Below are 18977 nucleotides of genomic sequence, written 5' to 3' on the forward strand. Positions count from 1 at the left end.
GAAATTAATGCATTTTGGCTTAGTTATGAATTTTTTAAAATGTGATTTATTGACAAAATTGTCATATAATAAAAATATCGGCTGAAAGAATGGTATTATAAGTTTAGTCAGAAGCTTGTAAAACTGTGAAGGAGTCATTTCCGACCCCATAAATCATATATATTCTTGATCAGCATGAACAGCTGAATCGATCTAACTTTGTCCGACTGAAAAAAATTTTTTGAAAATTTTGTCGCTTTTTGCAAAAAACGATAAGGGGTTACATCATTAAAATTGTTAACAATCGACAAAAATTTGAATTTTTTATTGAGTATGCAGTTTTATTGCCCTAACAAAAACTAGCATAGGAAAGGTTTCCGAATTGAAATTAATGCATTTTTGGCTTAGTTATGCGATTTTTAAAATTTGATTTGTTGACAAAATTGTCATATAAAATATAGATAAATATGGACTCAAAGAATGGTATTAAAATTTTAGTCAGAAGCTTGTAGAACTGCAAGCAACTAATTTCCGACTAAATTAAGTATGCAGTTTTATTGCTATAAAAACAACTATCATTGGAGAGGTTTCCGAATTGAAATTAATGCATTTTTGGCTTAGTTATGAATTTTTTAAAATTTGATTTGTTGACAAAATTGTCATATAATAAAAATATCGACTGAAAGAATGGTATTATAAGTTTAGTCAGAAGCTTGTAAAACTGTGAAGGAGTCATTTCCGACCCCATAAATCATATATATTCTTGATCAGCATGAACAGCTGAATCGATCTAGCTTTGTCCGGCTGAAAAATTTTTTTTGAAAATTTTGTCGATTTTTGCAAAAAACGATAAGGGGTTACATCATTAAAATTGTTAAAAATCGACAAAAATTTGAATTTTTTATTGAGTATGCAGTTTTATTGCCCTAACAAAAACTAGCATAGGAAAGGTTTCCGAATTGAAATTAATGCATTTTTGGCTTAGTTATGCGATTTTTAAAATTTGATTTGTTGACAAAATTGTCATATAAAATATAGATAAATATGGACTCAAAGAATGGTATTAAAATTTTAGTCAGAAGCTTGTAGAACTGCAAGCAACTAATTTCCGACTAAATTAAGTATGCAGTTTTATTGCTATAAAAACAACTATCATTGGAGAGGTTTCCGAATTGAAATTAATGCATTTTAGCTTAGTTATGAATTTTTAAAATTTGATTTATTGTGAAAATTGTCATATAAAAAAATATCGACTGAAAGAATATGTATTATAAGTTTAGTCAGAAGCTTGTAAAACTGTGAAGAAGTCATTTCCGAGTAAATTGAGTATGCAGTTTTATTGCTATAAAAACAACTATCATTGGAGAGATTTCCGAATTGAAATTAATGCATTTTTGGCTTAGTTATGATTTTTTAAGAATCGATTAAAATATTTTTCCATTCTCGTTTTAAAATTTATTTAAATACTTCAATGCTGACGTAAAATTACAAAAATTATTCGTTAAAAATACTCAGATATTGCTAGCATTAGAACAAGGCTCCAAGAGGAGCTACTGGTCACCGGCGTCCGTATGAGGCTTAGTCTGAGGATATGACGGCTCCGCGGGGCCGGCAGAGGCATGCATGGCATTGTAGCCGGGCTTCTGGCCCAAATGGAGCAGGTGGCTAGTGGTTGGCTTGTACACTGTGGCCAGCTCCTGGGCCAGCATGAACTGCTCCTGCTCGGGAAAGTCGTGTTCGCAGTGATGTTCGCCGCATATCTTGCACTCGTAAATGTTCGGTCGCAAAGTGTTTCGGATGCGCTAAAGAAAGGGTTACTCGGTGAGTTAACAAGATTCGTTACAAAGAAAGTCTTGAAGCCTTACTTCCCAAAAGGTGTCACCGCTGGCTCGCAGGAAGTTGATCAGCGCATAGCCCGGTATGCAGATCAGCGATAAGGAGGCGAACATCCATCCAATGCCGTAGGCCCAGTCGGGGTAAGTGTACCGTCCATTGTGGTAGGTGGGCTCGTGGTAATTGATCAGGCTGAGGACCCAGATGGCCTGCAAGAGGAATAAGTTCGAATGACCACGTAGACCAGAGGTGGATGTCCGCAGAACTTACAAAAAGCAGACAGGGTCCCAGGACGAGCCAGCAGGACTTGAGATAGAACGAGGGGGCCTTGCCGGTCATCTGCTTGACATTCTTCGAGAGGCGGCCCGTGCCGTAGAACCACGCAATGGCGATCATTTGGCAGAAGGCCAGGAACATGATCGTCACGGAGGCGGCATAGTGATCCATCAGCTGGAAGTAGTAGATGCCGCCCTGGATGATGTTCGGCATGCCGAACAGGCAGGAGATGACGCACACAAAGAGCACCACGATCTCATGGTAGCCCAGATGCCGCTTGATCCATCGCGGAAAGCCGTCCTGTATCGAAGTAACTACCACCTCCACAATGGCGAACTGTGAGTTCAAGCCCAGGCAGAGCAGCATGAAGAAGAACATGACCGCCCAGAGCTGGGCGTACGGCATCTTGGCCATGGCCTGGGGATATACCACAAAGATCATGCCCGGACCGTCCCCAATGACGTCGCGCACATTGGTGTTCTGCTCCAGGGCCAGATTACCCAGCGTGGAGAAGGCAAAGATCCCCACCAGCAGGCTGGTGATCATGTTCACCGCACTCACGGCCACCGTGTCCCGCAGGATGTTATTGTTGTACTTGTTGTAGCTGGCAAAGGAGATCATCGAGCCGAAGGTGATGCCCAGCGAGTTGAAGTTCTGCGAGGCAGCATTGATCCACACATTGGCGTTCTTCAGCTCGGACCACTTGGGTCGGAAGAAGAAGCGGAGTCCCTCGGCGGCCCCATCCAGGGTCACGGCCCTACCCATTAGGATGATGATCAGGACGAACGGAAAGGTGGCCGTGAAGTAACGCACCTTGGCCGACGACTTGATGGACTTCCAGGTGGCAAAGTAAACCATCAGCCAGGCGCAGATCAGGCAGGCGAACAGCTCCCAGCGCATCATGCCAGGATATTCCAGACCACCGCTTATCTGCAGGACTTTGTTTCTAAAAAATTGGATAAGAGATGGAGGGATTAATCCTTGAAATACATTAAGCTGACTTCAAATCCTTACTCAAAGAACTCCTCGGATGGAGTGCGTGATGTATCCGGCGCCGTGGAATTGTTTTCCCTGCGTTGCGGCACCCAACAGTCCGGTGTGTTCCATCTGGAAGTATCCACTTGAATCAGGTTTTCCCCCTATGGCATAAAGAAGGACACCAACCCACCTGTTGTTGCAGTCAATCCAGGGCATTTCCGTTTTGAAGGACGTGAAGAAGTAATAAATGGAGTAGCCAATGATGACGCTGTAGTAGGTGGACATGAGGAACGACACCACCACACTGGCGAGTCCAGCTCCTGCAATTAGAGCACACAATTGTGAATCATCGAGTCAAGACCAGTTATAGCTCAAATAGAGACATTATGCCGCTCTAAATGCCATTTGCATTGAGTGGAGCTTATGGAAAAATTAGCCTTAATTAGGCCAGATGAAAATCGGACCGGTTTTGGCGTTTGCCAAGCGAAACACATGTCTAGACTGGCTCTCATCTGCATAATTGGCCATTTGGATCGAGGAATCGCGAATCTTGGTTAAATTGTTTTAAACGTCATTAATATTTATTGCCTGCGCGTTGTGGGCGGGCCAGGAATGCGGTTTGTTTTGGCGAAATATTGATAGTAATTAAGCACTGCGAAAATTCCATTTGTAAGCTAGATTCACGACCAATGTAATGACAGCCTTAGCCTTCGTCGCACTACCTTGGCGTTTTCACGCCACCGCCACAACAATGACCCAGCTAATTAGCTTCCGTCTGTATGCAAGTGGAGCTCTCAGCGGATTCGGGATTGTGGTGTAAATCAGAACGGAAAACATGGCTCTCCAAACGGGTCTAAATATTTGCCCGACCTTGGCCATGGACTAGGCCCCCAAAAGCATTTACACTTTTGTTCCATTTGTCATGGTAGGATGGACAAGCCCAGTGTTTCCCTTTGTTGTTGCCGGGGGGTTTCTAAAGTTCTGGCCAGCATGACGCAGTAACACACAAATGACGCCATAATTTGTATCTCCAGAGATATACTCTTTTGTTAAATAGATAAAACTATTAAGTGAAATATGTCACAATGATTTGTATACCTTGCAGGTTATTTTAATTTCAGTAAAAGCTTTTTAAAATTTACATGGCATATAGAAATATCAAGAAATTTTGATTCTAAAAATACGAATATTTTAAGCATAGTTATGATTGATTTCCGATTCAATCCTATAATTCATTTGTAAACTATAAGGATATATAAGTTTAGGCATTCCGAAGTTAGTTTTCTTTCTGGTTTTGTAAATTCTTGTACCTATAAAATGGTAATTCATACCATTCGGACCACACTGCGCATGGTTAATATTTATGCTACTTGTCGTATTTACCCACAAATGGCACCATAATTTGTATTAGTTCTTTGTTTAAATAAATGCAAAATTTGAATAATATTTTAGGGACAAACTCACCTTTAAACAGAGGACACAGCTGACCCAGTGCCCCGATGGGTCCTCGGCCAGTATATTGGCCCACAGACAGCTCCATAAACAGCAGTGGAATGCTGCATATGAACAGTATTATGCAATAAGGTACTAGAAAAACACCTGCAAACGAATGACAATCAGCAAGGTAATTATGTTATGAGTTCCATATGAAGCAGCTAGGTAAATAAATTAAATGAATTATAAATATTTGACAGCGACAAATGTAAATTGCACAAGACACGGGTCTATCTACATATATGTGTAGCTGCCCTGTCATTATCATCATCAGGAGAAGGCGGATCAGAAGCCAGAGGAGGCGGAGGAGGTCGTGTGCCAGTTTCCCTCATTATAATTCCGAATCCAAGTGTAAATGAAGACGGACGCGGACCTCCAAGCGGGCTCGCGTGATCAAGAGGGAGAGAAGGAGAGACACCGACCAGATGATGACAGTGACCGGTCTATTCCGAGCTCAAGCAAATTTTAATTTATGGCTTTTAAACGCTCCAGCGGAAATGCCGCTTAAAGCGCAAAATTGTCAAACGCTTTTTTCAGAGCAACTTAAACAAAAACAAAAAATGAAAAGTTAAATCTTCCCAGCGCTGTCGCACGAAATCAAAGTAACTTTATCTAACTATATCTTTATATCTCTGACCTTATCGCATGTGCCAGGGGACTTCCGCTAAGCCTTTCCCAGGAAAACTAAATCTTAAATGTGAACTGACCCCTTTGACTATACTTAATTTTCAATTAAATCGGAGGCAGTTTTACCTAATTTCTCACTTGTTATTATGTTAAAAATATATAAATTTAATTGCCTATAATTAACATTGAGGAAGTATATAGCTAGGCATATATATTATAATTAATTTTATCCAACTTACCACCGCCACTCTTGTAGCACATGTAGGGAAATCGCCAGACGTTGCCCAGGCCCACCGAGTATCCAATGCAGGCCAAGACGAACTGCATCTTATTGGCCCAGTGCTGCTGGCGTGGCTTCAAGTTGGCAGCCTCATCGGACATGTCCAGGTAGCTGTCATCGTCATCGATGCCCAAGGGCCTAGAGAGAGTGAGCCAATATATAAATAAAATAAAAGCGTCAAATAATCAGAGAGGCACGCTCGGAGATTAGGTGATGCGTCAAATGACTTAATCGTAGTAATCACATGGCGGCCAACAGCCAACAATGGGGGCTGGCCATTGAAGGTGCCAAGTGGGACAGTGCATTCATTGTTGAATCCGGGGGAGTCTCCGAGCTGGGGTTGTCATGTCACGGGTGCGGGCACGGGTGCCATGTAAGTGGGTGGTGGTGTCATGAATAAAACAGACAGCCGTTCGGCGTGTCGCTTTGTGTTTAGACTTGAAAGGGTAAATATTGAGAACTATATTGCAATCAAGCAGAGAAACGAGACATGATAAACTAGAAACCAGCATAAATCATTGTACAAGTATGAATCTTTTATTTCCCAAGACTTTTGGGGAACTTTTTAAGCTAATTTCCAAGCGTATTTACACATTTTAATGCTCCAGAGGATCTCTATATATAGGTAAACTATAAAAAAAGTTTATACTCTTTTTGTGGAGCAGTGCTAAGTGCCAAGAATAAACAGTCCACTTAACCATTAAATAATCGTTCATGTTTAATCAGCATTCGATCGCTAATGCTCCAGGCAAACACATATGTTGTGTACCCAGCGTTCCCAATGGGAAGCTTCAGAGGGAGACATGGCCTGATACGAGTTGCATAATCACTGGATTTATTTGCCACTTGATTCTTACACTTTGGCCACCCGATTGAAGCGGAAGAAGGACTGCTCCGACTGCGACTGGACATCGTAGTCCTGGCGATTTGGCATCCTGAAGCAACCTTCTCGAAGCTCGGGAAATCTAATCTGGTGGATGTGTGCTAGGGTAACTCGTGATGCTTATCCTTATTTCACGTTATCCATGCGGCCATCACTGGGAAAAGGACATTGAGGAGGAGGCAACTGAGACTGAGACTGAGACTGAGGAACTGATCGGTTCGTGGGTTAGCGCGTTACTGACTACAAATCGGGCATTTTTCCAACGGGTTTGCGGCCTGCCAGTCGCTCACAATGGTGAGTGGTAATTACTCCGGTCAACACCCAAACACACAGAGATTGGAGTACTCGAAACTGATCTATTGATCTCGTTAAGGAACATTGCTTAAAAATAGACAGTGTGTGCGGCTGGAAGGCACGTTTCAACGGATCCGTTCGGGGATTTATATCATGTGGCCCCCGCGCCCAAAAAGATGCCACAATGGTGTTAAAATTCGTTTGTTTGCCAAATGGCCAAACACTGTGGGCTTTCTATGCTAAGGTGCCAAATGCTGGCCAAATTTGCCACCAATATTAGCCATTAGTTTTATCGACGCCCCTTTGTCAATATGCTAATGGCCCTAAAAGTACACAGGGAGAAATTCTAGATAACCTTTAAGTTGAGCTCCACAAATTTATACAATATACTTGATTAATTTGTATTACTTATTTTTAAGGTAAACTTACGGCGGAGTCTGCGGATTGACCATGTCGAACAGCTCGTTGGCCGTGGTTGGAACCCGTCGGATGACCAACTTGCGCCCGTCCGTCGAGCCAATGCCAATGGAGGCCAGCGAGCGTACGGATGTCACATCGGAGTAGATCTGGTTGGCGGCCAGGTCGTGAAACTGATAGGAACTGCCGCTCAGCGAGGCCTGCGGTTGCATATAGAGCGGATGTGGTGCATGCAAACCGGAAGTGGCCATCGGTAGGCCTCCAACCAAATTGCCGCTACTGTCACTGAGGCCGGGCAGGTAACCTGGTTGTAGATTAAAGAGAATATTACGATTAGTTAAGGACACTTATGCTGTTAGAAAGTAATGAAAAATAATATAGATTAAGCAATAATTACTATAAATTAATCTGATTTAATAAAATTATTATAATACTCTAATTGATCTAATCTTTTTATTTCAACAATCTGGTTTCGAACTGGGCTTTACTCTTTTTGTAGGAGGGGTATAAATGCATTTAGTTAAAAGGTTTACAGCCTGAAATAGATATCTCTATATTTATAGGTACAGAATTTACTAATTTATGGGCATACAAAATGTGCATACATAAAAATGGGTTTGTTTTGGGTTACTAATTCAGTTAAATGATTGCCTTTGCTGTTCAAAGTTTCACTACGTTAATTTATCATGGACAATAAATTAAATAATTAGGATTTTAGTAAATCTTTGTCTACATATGCATTACGTATTGGAATTATTTTTAACGAGGAAGACAGCTAAATTTGTAAATCCGAAGTTTATTTACCCTTGCAGTTTGCGAAAGAATCACGAGATCGATTAGAAAATTGATCATAACTAAGCCAAAAATGCATTATTTTCAATTTAGAAAGCTATTTTATGCTAGTTTTAAGAAGGCAAATAAATCTGCATACTCAATTTAACATGTTAACATGCGATTTTATAATTTTACTGAAACTATAATACCCTGAAATGCTATGCACTTAGAAGCCAGAAATTTAATTATGTATAGAAAAGAACCACTTCGATCACCTTTTTGAGGGCTTGTAATTAAAAGATTATAAGAGGCTTCAAAGTCGGCGAATAAAAAACACTTGAAAACTACCAACTACTTGCACATACAAGTGCCTGGAAACCTTATCTGGGAGGGGGAACCCACCTGAGACCACGGATCGCATGCTGCTGTGGTGGCTGCCGATGCGCGAGCGCAGCTCCATGCTGAGCGGCGAGACGGCCATCCCATCTCCGGCCATGGTTGTGGTGGTGGTACAGGTCAGGGTTGCCGGCGTGGGCGAGATGGGTGGCAAAGGAGCCGGCGGCTGGTCATCGCAGTCGTCGATGGTAAAGGTCACCGTGGAGGTGGAGCCACCTCCGATGGGAGGCGGTGCCTGCAGCTGTTGTTGCTGATGCTGTGGCAGCTGATGCTGCTGCATAATCATCTGATGCTGTGCGGGTTGTAGCACCTCCGAACTGGGTCGGGACTTTATCGAAATCTGGCGATTGTGGGGCGGTAGTTGCTTGTGTAGAGACGCCGCCATAGCCGCCAGGGAGGTGGTGGAGCTGGCCTGTCGGAAGGGCAGTGGACCCGCTGAGGTGCTGGCAGGCGGGGTTCCCGGCGTGGCCGGTATTATAATGAACTTGTGGGTCCGCGCCGAAGGTGAACGAATGAGTCGCGCCTGCTCATCGCCCTCGTAGCAGCTCTCCGCTCCGCTGTCCGAGAGCTGGCTGTGCCGCAGGGGCGTTAGACCCGCCGGGGGCGTGGTCCGAGTCGTCACCTGGTCACCTGGAGTGGCTTCTTTCTTGTCTGACATTGTTCTGGTGATGCTGGTGTCGCCGTCGTCGTCGCTTTTAGTTGCTATTTGCTAATGGCTGCCTCCTGGTCACTTTATCATAAAATCATGTTTGTCTCGCGAGGCTGTTGGTTTTCGCACTGGTCCACTGATGATGATGATGCTGCTGCTGCTGGGGCCGACCGCATAGCTATCATCATCATTGCGAGTTCTGTTTTGTCACAATTTTAAATCACATTTAAACCTTGGATTGCACAATGCGGTGCTGGTTGCTGTTATTGTTTGCCGCGTGAGTTTAGGCTTTTAAATCAAAACGAACTGAATCACATGTGGAGGAAAGCAGCAGAGTAATCTTTATTGGCCTTAATAGAGCAGAGATTACTTTCTTGAGAGAGTTTCTCTCCCCCGAAAAATGTTGTTGTTTCCCCTGAAATTTCTTGGGAATTTACCAAAACAAACACTCTGTTGACTTTCACAACTCATTGCTCCCCCATAAAAAACAAAGAGGTGACCATGTTTTCTGCCACTCTTTCGAGTGGCGGGCATTTTTATGTGCACTTGATATATTTCTCGTATTTGTTTATAGAAATAAACAAGCTCGTGTTTTGGCCCATTTATATATTTTATTTTATCACCGACCACACACAGATAAACCTGAGCGCCGCTCACTCCCTTCACTCCCTCACTCACTGTCAGATACTCGCACTCAACTCGACAGATACAAACTTGTATCTTATCGCCGGGGCTCCAACCTTAAAGGTTTCTCCCCTCAGCTTCGTTTTTTGTTGTTTATTTTAACGGCCTTTCTCCGTGGGCTTATTTTTTCCCCCTGGTGATGGCTTTGAGTGACGCTTGCCCGCCAATTTCGACCATATCGGGCTCTTTTTGACAGCAAAGACAGCACGGAATTAATTTGAAAGCTTCCAGGGACTACGTCATGGGCACGCGATCTGCTCCAGTGACTTTCCGGTCACGACCGGGTCACTGAATGTAATTAATAATTACGCATCTTGTACTGTGTTTGCGAGATGAATTCATCACGCTACGGGGCCTCTTCTCGTTGTAATATGGAAAATAAAGCCGCAGACTGGCGGAAAATGTAAATTTCTGACCGGGCCAGAGCTTGATAGAGAACGTCTAGTAAGCTGGAAAACATGCCAATGCCAAAGCCGATCGTATTTACATAACTTTCTAGGGGGTGTAAGCCTCTTAAAATATCTTTCTTCTCTCTTTTAATGATCATCTGTTGGGGCTTTTGTGGTTTTATATCTCCCCAAAACTTGATTGATCGTCGACAGACAAGCAAAAATCAATAAATCATTTATGGTGGGATGCGGTAAGTGATAGCTTTTAGGGCTGAGAAAACGAAATCCTGAGAAACAACTTGGGTAATTGCTGTCTACAGAGAACAACAATGGGTTCTGTTGGGTTCTCCTCTTATGAAAGTCGTAAACCTTCAAGGGGACGCCATAAAATACAGTTGTTCTATTCGTGGACCATTAAAAAAAGTTAGCACCCCCGTCAACTTGTTAATGAAAACTTTGCCCATCTGTTGCAAAATGTCGCCATTATACAACATAGCTTGTGTTTGTTCAGTTGCTGCCTTTAATGATTGCTTTGCTGCACTCCAAACCAAAACAAATAATAATGATATTTAAAACTGAAACACGAATTTCCCCGCTGATAGATTCATAGGTAATCGGTCACACACTTTAATTATGATAATCAGAGCGACAGCAATTGACGCTTAATAATGGTAATTTCATTCATTTTGTCAGTTTTGCTTGATTCACATTTTCCTGTCGCCGCTTAATTTATTTGTTTCCATTAGCGAGATTCATTCACTCGCACCAACAACAATGCCTAATTTCAATCATAATACTCGTAATAACATAATCAGCACACACACATCAGATCAAGATAACGCGGCGTATACTTGATGTATGCCGATACCAGGCGATTGCAGTTCAGCTTTCCGTAACACTTTCCACGTAACATACGTCTCTTGCTCGCTTTGAATTATGGATCCGACGGCTCCGAGCAAAACGTGCCAACACGCGCACCGTCAAATGTCAACTGATCCAATCCCAATTCACGTTTGCGAATATCGTTTACACTGCGGCACACCACAGAAACCAGGTCGTCTGCTCACTCTCTATCTCTCTTGGAACTCACTCTCCGGCGCGATGGAACACTCTCCCGGAGAGCTTGGTGCGTTGATAGCAACGGGGCAGATAATATGAAAAAAAAGAACCACTGCCCGTAATGGGCATTATGAGCTACGGGTTAAGCTTGTTCTGCGGCCCCAGACTCTTGAATATTAATTCAAATTATATGAACCGACAAAGAAGAAGCTACAGTGGCCACAGCTTAGCTTGATTGCCCAGATTCGGGCAGTTCCAATTGATATGCTGGCCTTATATTTAATATAGTTATTACCCAGGCTTCAGTTTCAATCAGAATTAAGTCATTTGTTTATTTATATTTATTTATTTATTAGTTTACAATAAGCGATTACAATTATGTTCGTTTCTCGTTTTTCATTCTCTCTTTTATAAGTACAATTTAACTATTGTTTTTGCTTCTCTTTTTACAATTAACTCTTGTTTAATATTTGCTGCCAGTGCAAAAAGTTGTGTCTACTCAGAGTTGAACTCTGTGTTTAAGCATTTTTGTATATTCTTTTTTAAAGCGGTTTTTCCAAAGAAAAATAAAAGTGTTTAGTGAATATTGTGAACGATGCTGGGGTATTTTTTATTTTTTTATAATTTGTGCACTTGTTCAAGCACTCCGGGGAGGAGTTCTCGGGTTTATCTTGGGCTTATTAAGAAAATAATTTTATGCCTGGCATGGGTTCGGATTTGTGGAAGGACCTATAAACAATAATAAGCTACTAAAAATACCATTGGGGATTGCCTGTTGTTTTATTTACATATTCTGTCTGTCTCTTTGTGTCGTTCTGAGTGCGAGTTTATTTCATATATTATGGTATTTTACTATAAAGAAAATTCCCTTTCTTCACGTTCGGCTTAAAGTAGTGACTATACATTTTGTTTACGTTTAATAATATTAATTTAAAACTTCATTTTTTTAATAATTTAATTTAATCCAGCCCGCCTGCCGTCCCCCAAACAGAGCATCCATTCATCAGCTCCCAGCAGGATCGAACCCGAATCTGTAAACAGGCACCGGAAGCGAAAATTCGCTGCATGACTTCCGGCGCGTTGACAGCTTCAAGTCAAATCCTCGGGGTGCATATGGACACATGGGTTAGGCAGGCACGGGGGCCCTGGTTCGTTGCCTTTTTAAGTACTTTCTACTTTTGTTTTGTCTCTACTACATATTAGTAAATTAGTGGAAGTATCTCTTTTGCATTAAAAACAATCACAACAATTTAATATTAATTGACTAAAAAACTACAAAAATAATAGGGGTTATTTGTATATAGTAGAGTGTAGTAAGTGGTCGGAGGGGGGACAGTGGTCAAAATCAAATCCTCCATTAGTCGTCGTTGCGATTAAAATTATAAACAAACCTAGTGTTTCCTATGCAATATAGATATATAAGATATAAGATATCCTTTTGTGCGCTGTTGACGCCTCAGTGGCAGTAATGGTTCTTCTTTCGCTACAAGTCCTGGACAGGTTTCTCCGTGTGTGCCTTAAGCCTTGTCGAGTGCTCTTGGTTCTTCGTTACTATGTGTGTGTGTGTGTATGTATGTGACTCAAGGACTTGTGTAGAATCCATCTAAGGACAATCGTTGTCATATTGTCCAGTGGTTATACAAAGGCCACACGGGAAATGCCCTCACTGCTAGAGAGTATTATTCTGGGGTGCATTGTTCGGTCTTTTTGTTGGAAATCAAAGGCAGTTTTCAATTTTAACAGGCTAGTTTCAAGTTTCGCGATTATTATAAAATTACAGGAAGTAGTCTCGCGTGTGTGCGTGTGTCTGTGCTATAATACAAGTGTCGTCGTCGTACCCACACCCTAAACGTTTATAGGAAGTCCTTAGTTATGCATATAATGTAACAATATTAATATTGATAATCGACTAATGAAGAAGTTGTCGTTAGAGGACGAGAATTCGTTTGTAGCTTTCCTCCGTCCGTACAAACGCTACGCGGAACTCTCATGTTAGTGGGAAGAGTGGAGAATACTAAACGTTAATACAATTAGTAAAATTATTATCTTAAGCTACTAAATTGCGAGCATACTTTTCTCGCTCTGCTTTTTACACATTTTCGCAATTTTTCTTTCTTTCAGAGTTTCGTTTCACAAATTTACCTTTGTTTTTCTTTCATTTCTTTCAATCTGTATATATCTTTCGCGCTTTAATTAGAGGTTCTTTTGCATTTTGCAGAACTTTTTGCACTTTTTGCATTTCAAATTCACATTGATTTCATTTTCTTTTTTCATTTTCTTAGATACTAAAAGATATAGCTAGGTGTTGTGTATGTCAGTGTGTATGTTTTACATTACGTTTAGGATATGTAGTCCGGCGTGGGCTCGGGCACAGCGTCGGGATTGGCGAACAGCGGATTGGGGAACTCCGGCGGATGGGGCAGGGGCGCAATGGTCTTGGGTCTTCTTCTGTAGGCCATTAGCCAGCAGGAAACCGCTACGGCCACGGCCACAAGAGCCAGCAGAGCCGTGATGACCAGAGCGATAATCAATCCCACCATCGAAACGCAAATATCCTCTACGCGCTGAGCCGCCGGTTTGACTGAGGAAAAGAAGGAAATAGTCGAGTTAGATCGATATAATAATACATCGCCAATAAGGACTACTCACTGTTAGCATCATTTAGGCCCTGGCCGCTGCGCTTCTCGAATGTGAGAATGGCATTCGACGAAATGGTGATCTCTTCGCGCAGTTGACCCTCCACACCCGAGTTGGTGGCAATGGCGGTCGTATCGGTGGAGTTATCAGCAATAGCGCGACGGCGACGCCCGAAGGCATTGTAGCCGCCACAGTTTACAGGCTGACAGCGTCCAAAGCAGACGCGTATGTTACACTGGAAGCGTATGTTGTCGCTGGACGGGAACTTGAAGGCATTGAAGCTGGCTAGCAGGCTGTTGGTATCCGGGTTGTACTCCCAATTGCCAAAGATACTGGTATCGGTGGCGCAGCCGTTCTCATCCGTGACCAAATACTCGTTCTGGACATTGTCCTCCATGGTCTTCGCTATGCAGGAGCGGGCAAAACCTCCATAAATGGCTGTTTTTAAAAAGATATGCACATAATTAGCCATGCTTTTGGATAGGTTAATAATATATTAATACTTACTGGCTGGCTCCACGTCCACTTGCAACTTGAGATTGTCGCCGATTTCGGCAGAGTTGATCTCCTCGCCCTCGTTGGTAATGATGCGCATCTGGCAAATGGGTGGCGGTCCTGTGTTAGCAATCGTGCCGGCCGTTGTCAGCATGGATACGTTGAAGCCAAGGGTAACGTTCCTTTCGCCCGTTTGGTAGACGCACTTGATGTTGTAGGCCTGAGCCTTGTAGGTCACCAGCTTGGGATGCTTCTGGATGACCAACACAAAGCTGGCCACATCCTTCACGGCCTGCATGCTGCAGCTACCGAAGTGAACGCGGAAGATCTCGGTGCGAGGAACAGTTTCTCCGGCCAGATTGACCACACGTCGGCATTCCTCGTCCTTGCTGTGACCCTTCACGTAGAGAACTCCGTTAAAACCGGGCTCTGTGATGTGGATCTCCACCTGGACGCCATCGGCAAGACAGCTGACCACCATGTCGGGTCGTGGGAAATCGGTACGGAAGTTGGTGTGATTGCAGTGCAGGTCGGGATTGCCCGTGTAACCGGTGATACACTGGCACTGACCACGATGGTTTACGGCATTACAGAAGGCATTCACTCCACACACCTTGGTCAGGCAGGGATCCTCGCAGGTCTTGGTGTCCAGGTTACAGAAGCGGTTGTCTGCGCACTGATCATTGCTGGTGCACTCTGGTGGCTCCTCGGGCAGGCATTCGCCGCGAGGCGTTAGGCGGTAGCCCAGGTCAATGGGGCAAGTGCAGCGTCCGCGCTCGTCGATCACCATGCCGCGCTCCAGGGCGCACACACAGTGACCGCTCTCGTCGATGCGGAAGCCCTGCTCCACTTGGCAGGGAGTGCAGTACTCATAGATGTCCAAGGCAGTGCCGGGCGGGCAGACACACTGTCCGTCCACGTCCCGGACGAAGCCCTTCTCGATGACGCACAGGGATCGTTTGTCGCACTGCACGGCCGCATTGCCGGTGTAGCCTTCCAGGCACTCGCAGATCATGGTCCTAACGGGCAACGTGTCTCGCACGCGGCACTCGGCGTTGACTCCGCACGGCTGGGTCGCATTGCAGGGATTCACGCACTCGCCGCGAAGGCAGGCCCGTTGGCTGGGACAGTCCGCATCGCTGATGCAGATGGGCACATGGCGCTCCGACTCGCAGCCATTCCTGCCAGGCACGGTACCCGGCGGGCAGGCGCACTGCGGCCGGTGCTGGTACACCTTGCACAGTTCGTCCTGGGCACAGATCGCAGTCGTTGCGCACGGATCAATGCACTTGCCATTCACGCACGCCTTGTCAAGGGGGCACTCGTCGTCGGCGCGGCATCCCAGGGGAGTACAAGCAATCCTGGCGTTTCCACCATGTCCTGGTATGCACTCGCAGACGGCCCGATGTTCTATGGCCAGGCACTGGGCGTTGGTTCCGCACTGCTCGCCCTGGCAGGCGGGCACGCAGAGTTGGTTGCGGCACGCATGGGTTCCGGGACAGTCCGAGTTGATGCTGCACTCGATTTTGGCGCACTCGAACTCGGGGTTGCCTTCATAGCCCTGGCGACACGTGCACACCGGTTTGTGGTCCTTGATTCGGCACTCGGCATTCAGGCCGCAGTTGCAGGGATCCCGGCAGACGCCGTTGAGGCATGACTTATCCGCCGGACAGTCCGAGTCCGAGATGCAGCCTCCCACCTTGGTGATTCCTGTCGTAGGCTTGCAGCTTCCACTGCCGCTACTGATGTAGCCATCGGGGCAGATACAGATCATCGTGCGTACCGGCGACGTTGGAGTCACCTGGCACTGGGCAGGCCGTTGGCAGGGCTCCAGGACCAGGCAGGGATCCACGCACTGTTCGTTGATGCAGGCCTGGCGGGCAGGACAGTCGGTGTCCAGCCGGCAGACGGGCTGCGGCGGCGGTCTGCAGTCGACGTAGGGATTGCCCAGGAAGTCGGCGGGACAGCGACACACGGCGAGGTGATTTTGGGCTCGGCACTCCGCACGCGGGGCACACGGGTTGTGGTAGACACAGGGGTTTACGCACTGCTCGTTCTGGCAGGTCTTGTCCGTGGGGCAGTCGTTGTTGCTGCTGCAACCGATGACGCGACAACGCTCGTAGGGATTACCGCGGTAGCCGCTCAGGCAGCGGCACTGGGCACGGTTCGCTTGAACGTAGCACTCGGCATTGGGGCCGCAGGGATCGTTGATCAGGCAGGGATTGATGCAGTCTCCATTAATGCAGGCCTTGCCCGAGTCGCACTCGCTGTCGACGCGGCAGCCGATGGAACGACAGGACGCATAGGGATTGCCCTCAAAGCCGTCCTGACAACTGCATACAGCGCGGTGTTGTGTCACTTGGCAGATGGCATTGGTGCCGCAGTTGCACGGGTTGCGGCACTGTCGGTGGATGCAGGCCTCCTGGTCGGGACAGTCCTGATCGGTCTCACAGCCCGGCGGGCTGGGCAGCACCAGCTGTCGGCACTCACCACTGGCATCGGGCACCTGAGATTCGGGACATTCACAGACCATTGTTCGCACTGGGACGCTGTCCAAGACGCTGCACTGGGCGGTCCGGGCGCATGGCGAAAGCTCCGTACACGGGTTCTGGCACTTGACATCGATACAGGCCAGACCACTGGGGCAGTCGCCGTCATCTCGGCACACTGGCTCAGCCAAACGCGGCTCGCAGTAGGAGTATGGGTTGCCCAGGGGCAGGTGCTCCGGGCAGCGGCAGACAGCGCGATGCTGCAGTGCTTGGCATTGGGCATTCTGCGCACAAGGATTCTGTTGGCCACAAGGGCTCACGCACTGGTTGGCCACGCAGGCCAGGTTGGAGGCGCAGTCATAGTCAGAGTGGCATTCCAAACGCAGACAACGCACGAACGGATCTCCCTCCAATCCCACGGGACAGCGGCAGTTAGCGCGATGGTTTCGTCCAAAGCACTCGGCATTCAGCGCGCAGGGATCCGTAACCAGGCAGGGATTGACACACTCACGGTTCAGGCACTGCTTATCACCGCTGCACTCGTCGTCCGACTGGCAGCCAATGGGAGCACAGCCAAACTGGGCATTGCCCGAGAATCCAGGCTTGCAGTAGCAGATCGGATGATGGTTCTTCACGGTGCACTCGGCATTCGGTCCGCAGTTGCAGGGGCTCACACACTGGGTGTTGATGCAGGCCTCGGTGGAGGGACAGTCGGCGCTGGACTTGCAGCCCACGGTTATCACGCCGGAAGCTGAGGGAGAACCAGATGATATTGGACTGGCAAGGAAAAATATAACATCAATTTAGACTTACGTGGTATGCATCGATCCTCAGGATGACCCGTGTAATCCGGCGGACAGCGGCAAATGGCCTTGCGCATCTGCACATGGCAGTATGCACCGATTCCACAAGCGTCTGCGGCGCACGGATTCACACAGAGCTCATTGCGGCAGGTCTGGTCCCTGGGGCAATCGTCGTCGCGGGCACAGCTCGGGTTGGGAACCTTAGGCCTTCCCACCACCGTGGAGTAGCACTCGATGCGTGGATTGCCTTGGTAACCCTTCGGGCAGTTGCACTGCGCGTAGTGATCTCGGGCGGTACACTGGGCATTGACGCCACAGTGCTCCAGGCGACAGGCATCCAAGCAGTTTCCATTGGAGCAGACCTCGGGATTGGCGCACTCCGAGTTGTGCTGGCAGCCGACGCTGACAGCGGGTCGCTTAATGGCCACACAATTGCCAGAGGTATCGGTAACCGTGTCGCTGGGACACTTGCAGATCATGGTGCGTAGTGGCAGGGTGTCCAGTACGTTGCAGGTCTGTTGCGGCGTGCAAACATGTGGAGTGGCGCATGGATCTGCGCACCTCTCGTTGATGCAGGCCAATCTTGAGGGGCAGTCGGCATCTTGGGTGCACTGCGGTTTCGGCGTCTGCTGTGGTAAGTCGCACTGAACGAAGGGATTTCCCTGGTAACCAGGTCGGCACTCGCACTGAGGCTGATGGCGACGACCCACACACAAGGCATTGAGAGCGCAGGTCTCTTGCTCGCAGACCGGACGGCAGACACGATTCAGACGATCGCAGGCCTCGTGATCGGCACAATCCTCGTTGTACTGACAGTGACCCGTGATGCAGGAGATGAAGGGATTGCCCTGGGTTCCGGCGGGACAGCTGCACACAGCCTGGTGATTCTGAGGCAGGCACTGGGCGCCGCTTCCGCAACGCACCTGGCCGTGGGTGCAGGGATTCACGCAGTTCTCGTTCAAGCAGGCCTTGTCGTATGGACAGTCGGCATTGATCTTGCACTCGGCTGAAGGTAAGTACTGGTAAGTATTCGGCACTTGGAAGGGATGCAATGTTTACTCACGTTTGTAGCATTGAACCTGGGGGTCACCACCCCATCCAGCTGGACAGTAGCAAATCGGACGGTAGTTCTGCACGCGACACTCGGCATTGCCAGCGCAAGGATTGGCCTCGGCACAGGGATCCTGGCAACGTTGATTGATGCAGGCCGCATTGGCCTGGCACTCCGAGTCATGGGTACAGCCAGCAATGATTTGAGCTGAAATTACAATATCATTAATCATGGATCATGGAGTACGGATATATTGGACTTACGTGGCTGATAGCAGTTGGTGAAGGGATCTCCCTGGGTTTCCGGCGGACAGCTGCAGATAGCGCGATGCTGCTGGGCCAAACAATGGGCTGTGCGAGCACATGGCGAGGCATCCAGGCAGGGATTGACACAGTTACCGGAGCGACAGGCCTCCGTGTCCTGGCACTGATCATGCGAGGTACAGCCCTGGTCGCGAGCGGGTTCTAAATAACGAAATGAGGGATTAGTT

The 18977-nt window shown here is 46.8% G+C and overlaps 2 protein-coding genes across 32 annotated transcripts in view; both read right to left on the reverse strand.

Annotated features, from left to right (window-relative positions):
* Positions 1-1411: 1411 nt before the first annotated feature.
* ine (solute carrier family 6 member inebriated) lies at positions 1412-10968 on the reverse strand. Of its 16 annotated transcripts, none has more exons than XM_086830911.1 (10): positions 10869-10968; positions 8238-9168; positions 7074-7365; positions 5427-5605; positions 4531-4665; positions 3257-3386; positions 3103-3195; positions 2083-3034; positions 1845-2021; positions 1412-1781 (listed from the first exon to the last, which is right to left on the reverse strand). In XM_086830911.1, the coding sequence occupies exons 2-10, from the start codon at positions 8887-8889 to the stop codon at positions 1530-1532; spliced, it is 2862 nt and encodes a 953-aa protein (XP_086687037.1). In that variant the 5' UTR covers positions 8890-9168; positions 10869-10968; the 3' UTR covers positions 1412-1529. The 16 variants fall into 16 exon arrangements, with proteins under 16 accessions (XP_086687037.1, XP_020802210.2, XP_086687034.1 ...); XM_020946551.2 differs by having other exon boundaries at positions 8238-9186; positions 10869-10960; XM_086830908.1 differs by having other exon boundaries at positions 10778-10951.
* Positions 10969-11338: 370 nt separating this feature from the next.
* Positions 11339-18977, reverse strand: part of dpy (fibrillin-like protein dumpy) — a 132709-nt gene continuing 125070 nt past the window's right edge. For all 16 annotated transcript variants that reach the window (XM_086830904.1, XM_086830897.1, XM_086830893.1 and 13 more), the window contains 6 exons: positions 18751-18951; positions 18500-18694; positions 17447-18442; positions 14157-17384; positions 13662-14087; positions 11339-13593 (listed from right to left, as the gene is read on the reverse strand). In XM_086830904.1, coding sequence (XP_086687030.1) covers positions 13352-13593; positions 13662-14087; positions 14157-17384; positions 17447-18442; positions 18500-18694; positions 18751-18951 — 5288 coding nt within the window. In that variant the 3' untranslated portion in view covers positions 11339-13351. The remainder of the gene's footprint in view (positions 13594-13661; positions 14088-14156; positions 17385-17446; positions 18443-18499; positions 18695-18750; positions 18952-18977) is intronic.

This window comes from Drosophila serrata, unplaced genomic scaffold (genome assembly GCF_035046125.1).
Source record: "Drosophila serrata isolate PLE 108 unplaced genomic scaffold, ASM3504612v1 contig_240, whole genome shotgun sequence".
Classification (NCBI taxonomy): Eukaryota; Metazoa; Arthropoda; class Insecta; order Diptera; family Drosophilidae; genus Drosophila; species Drosophila serrata.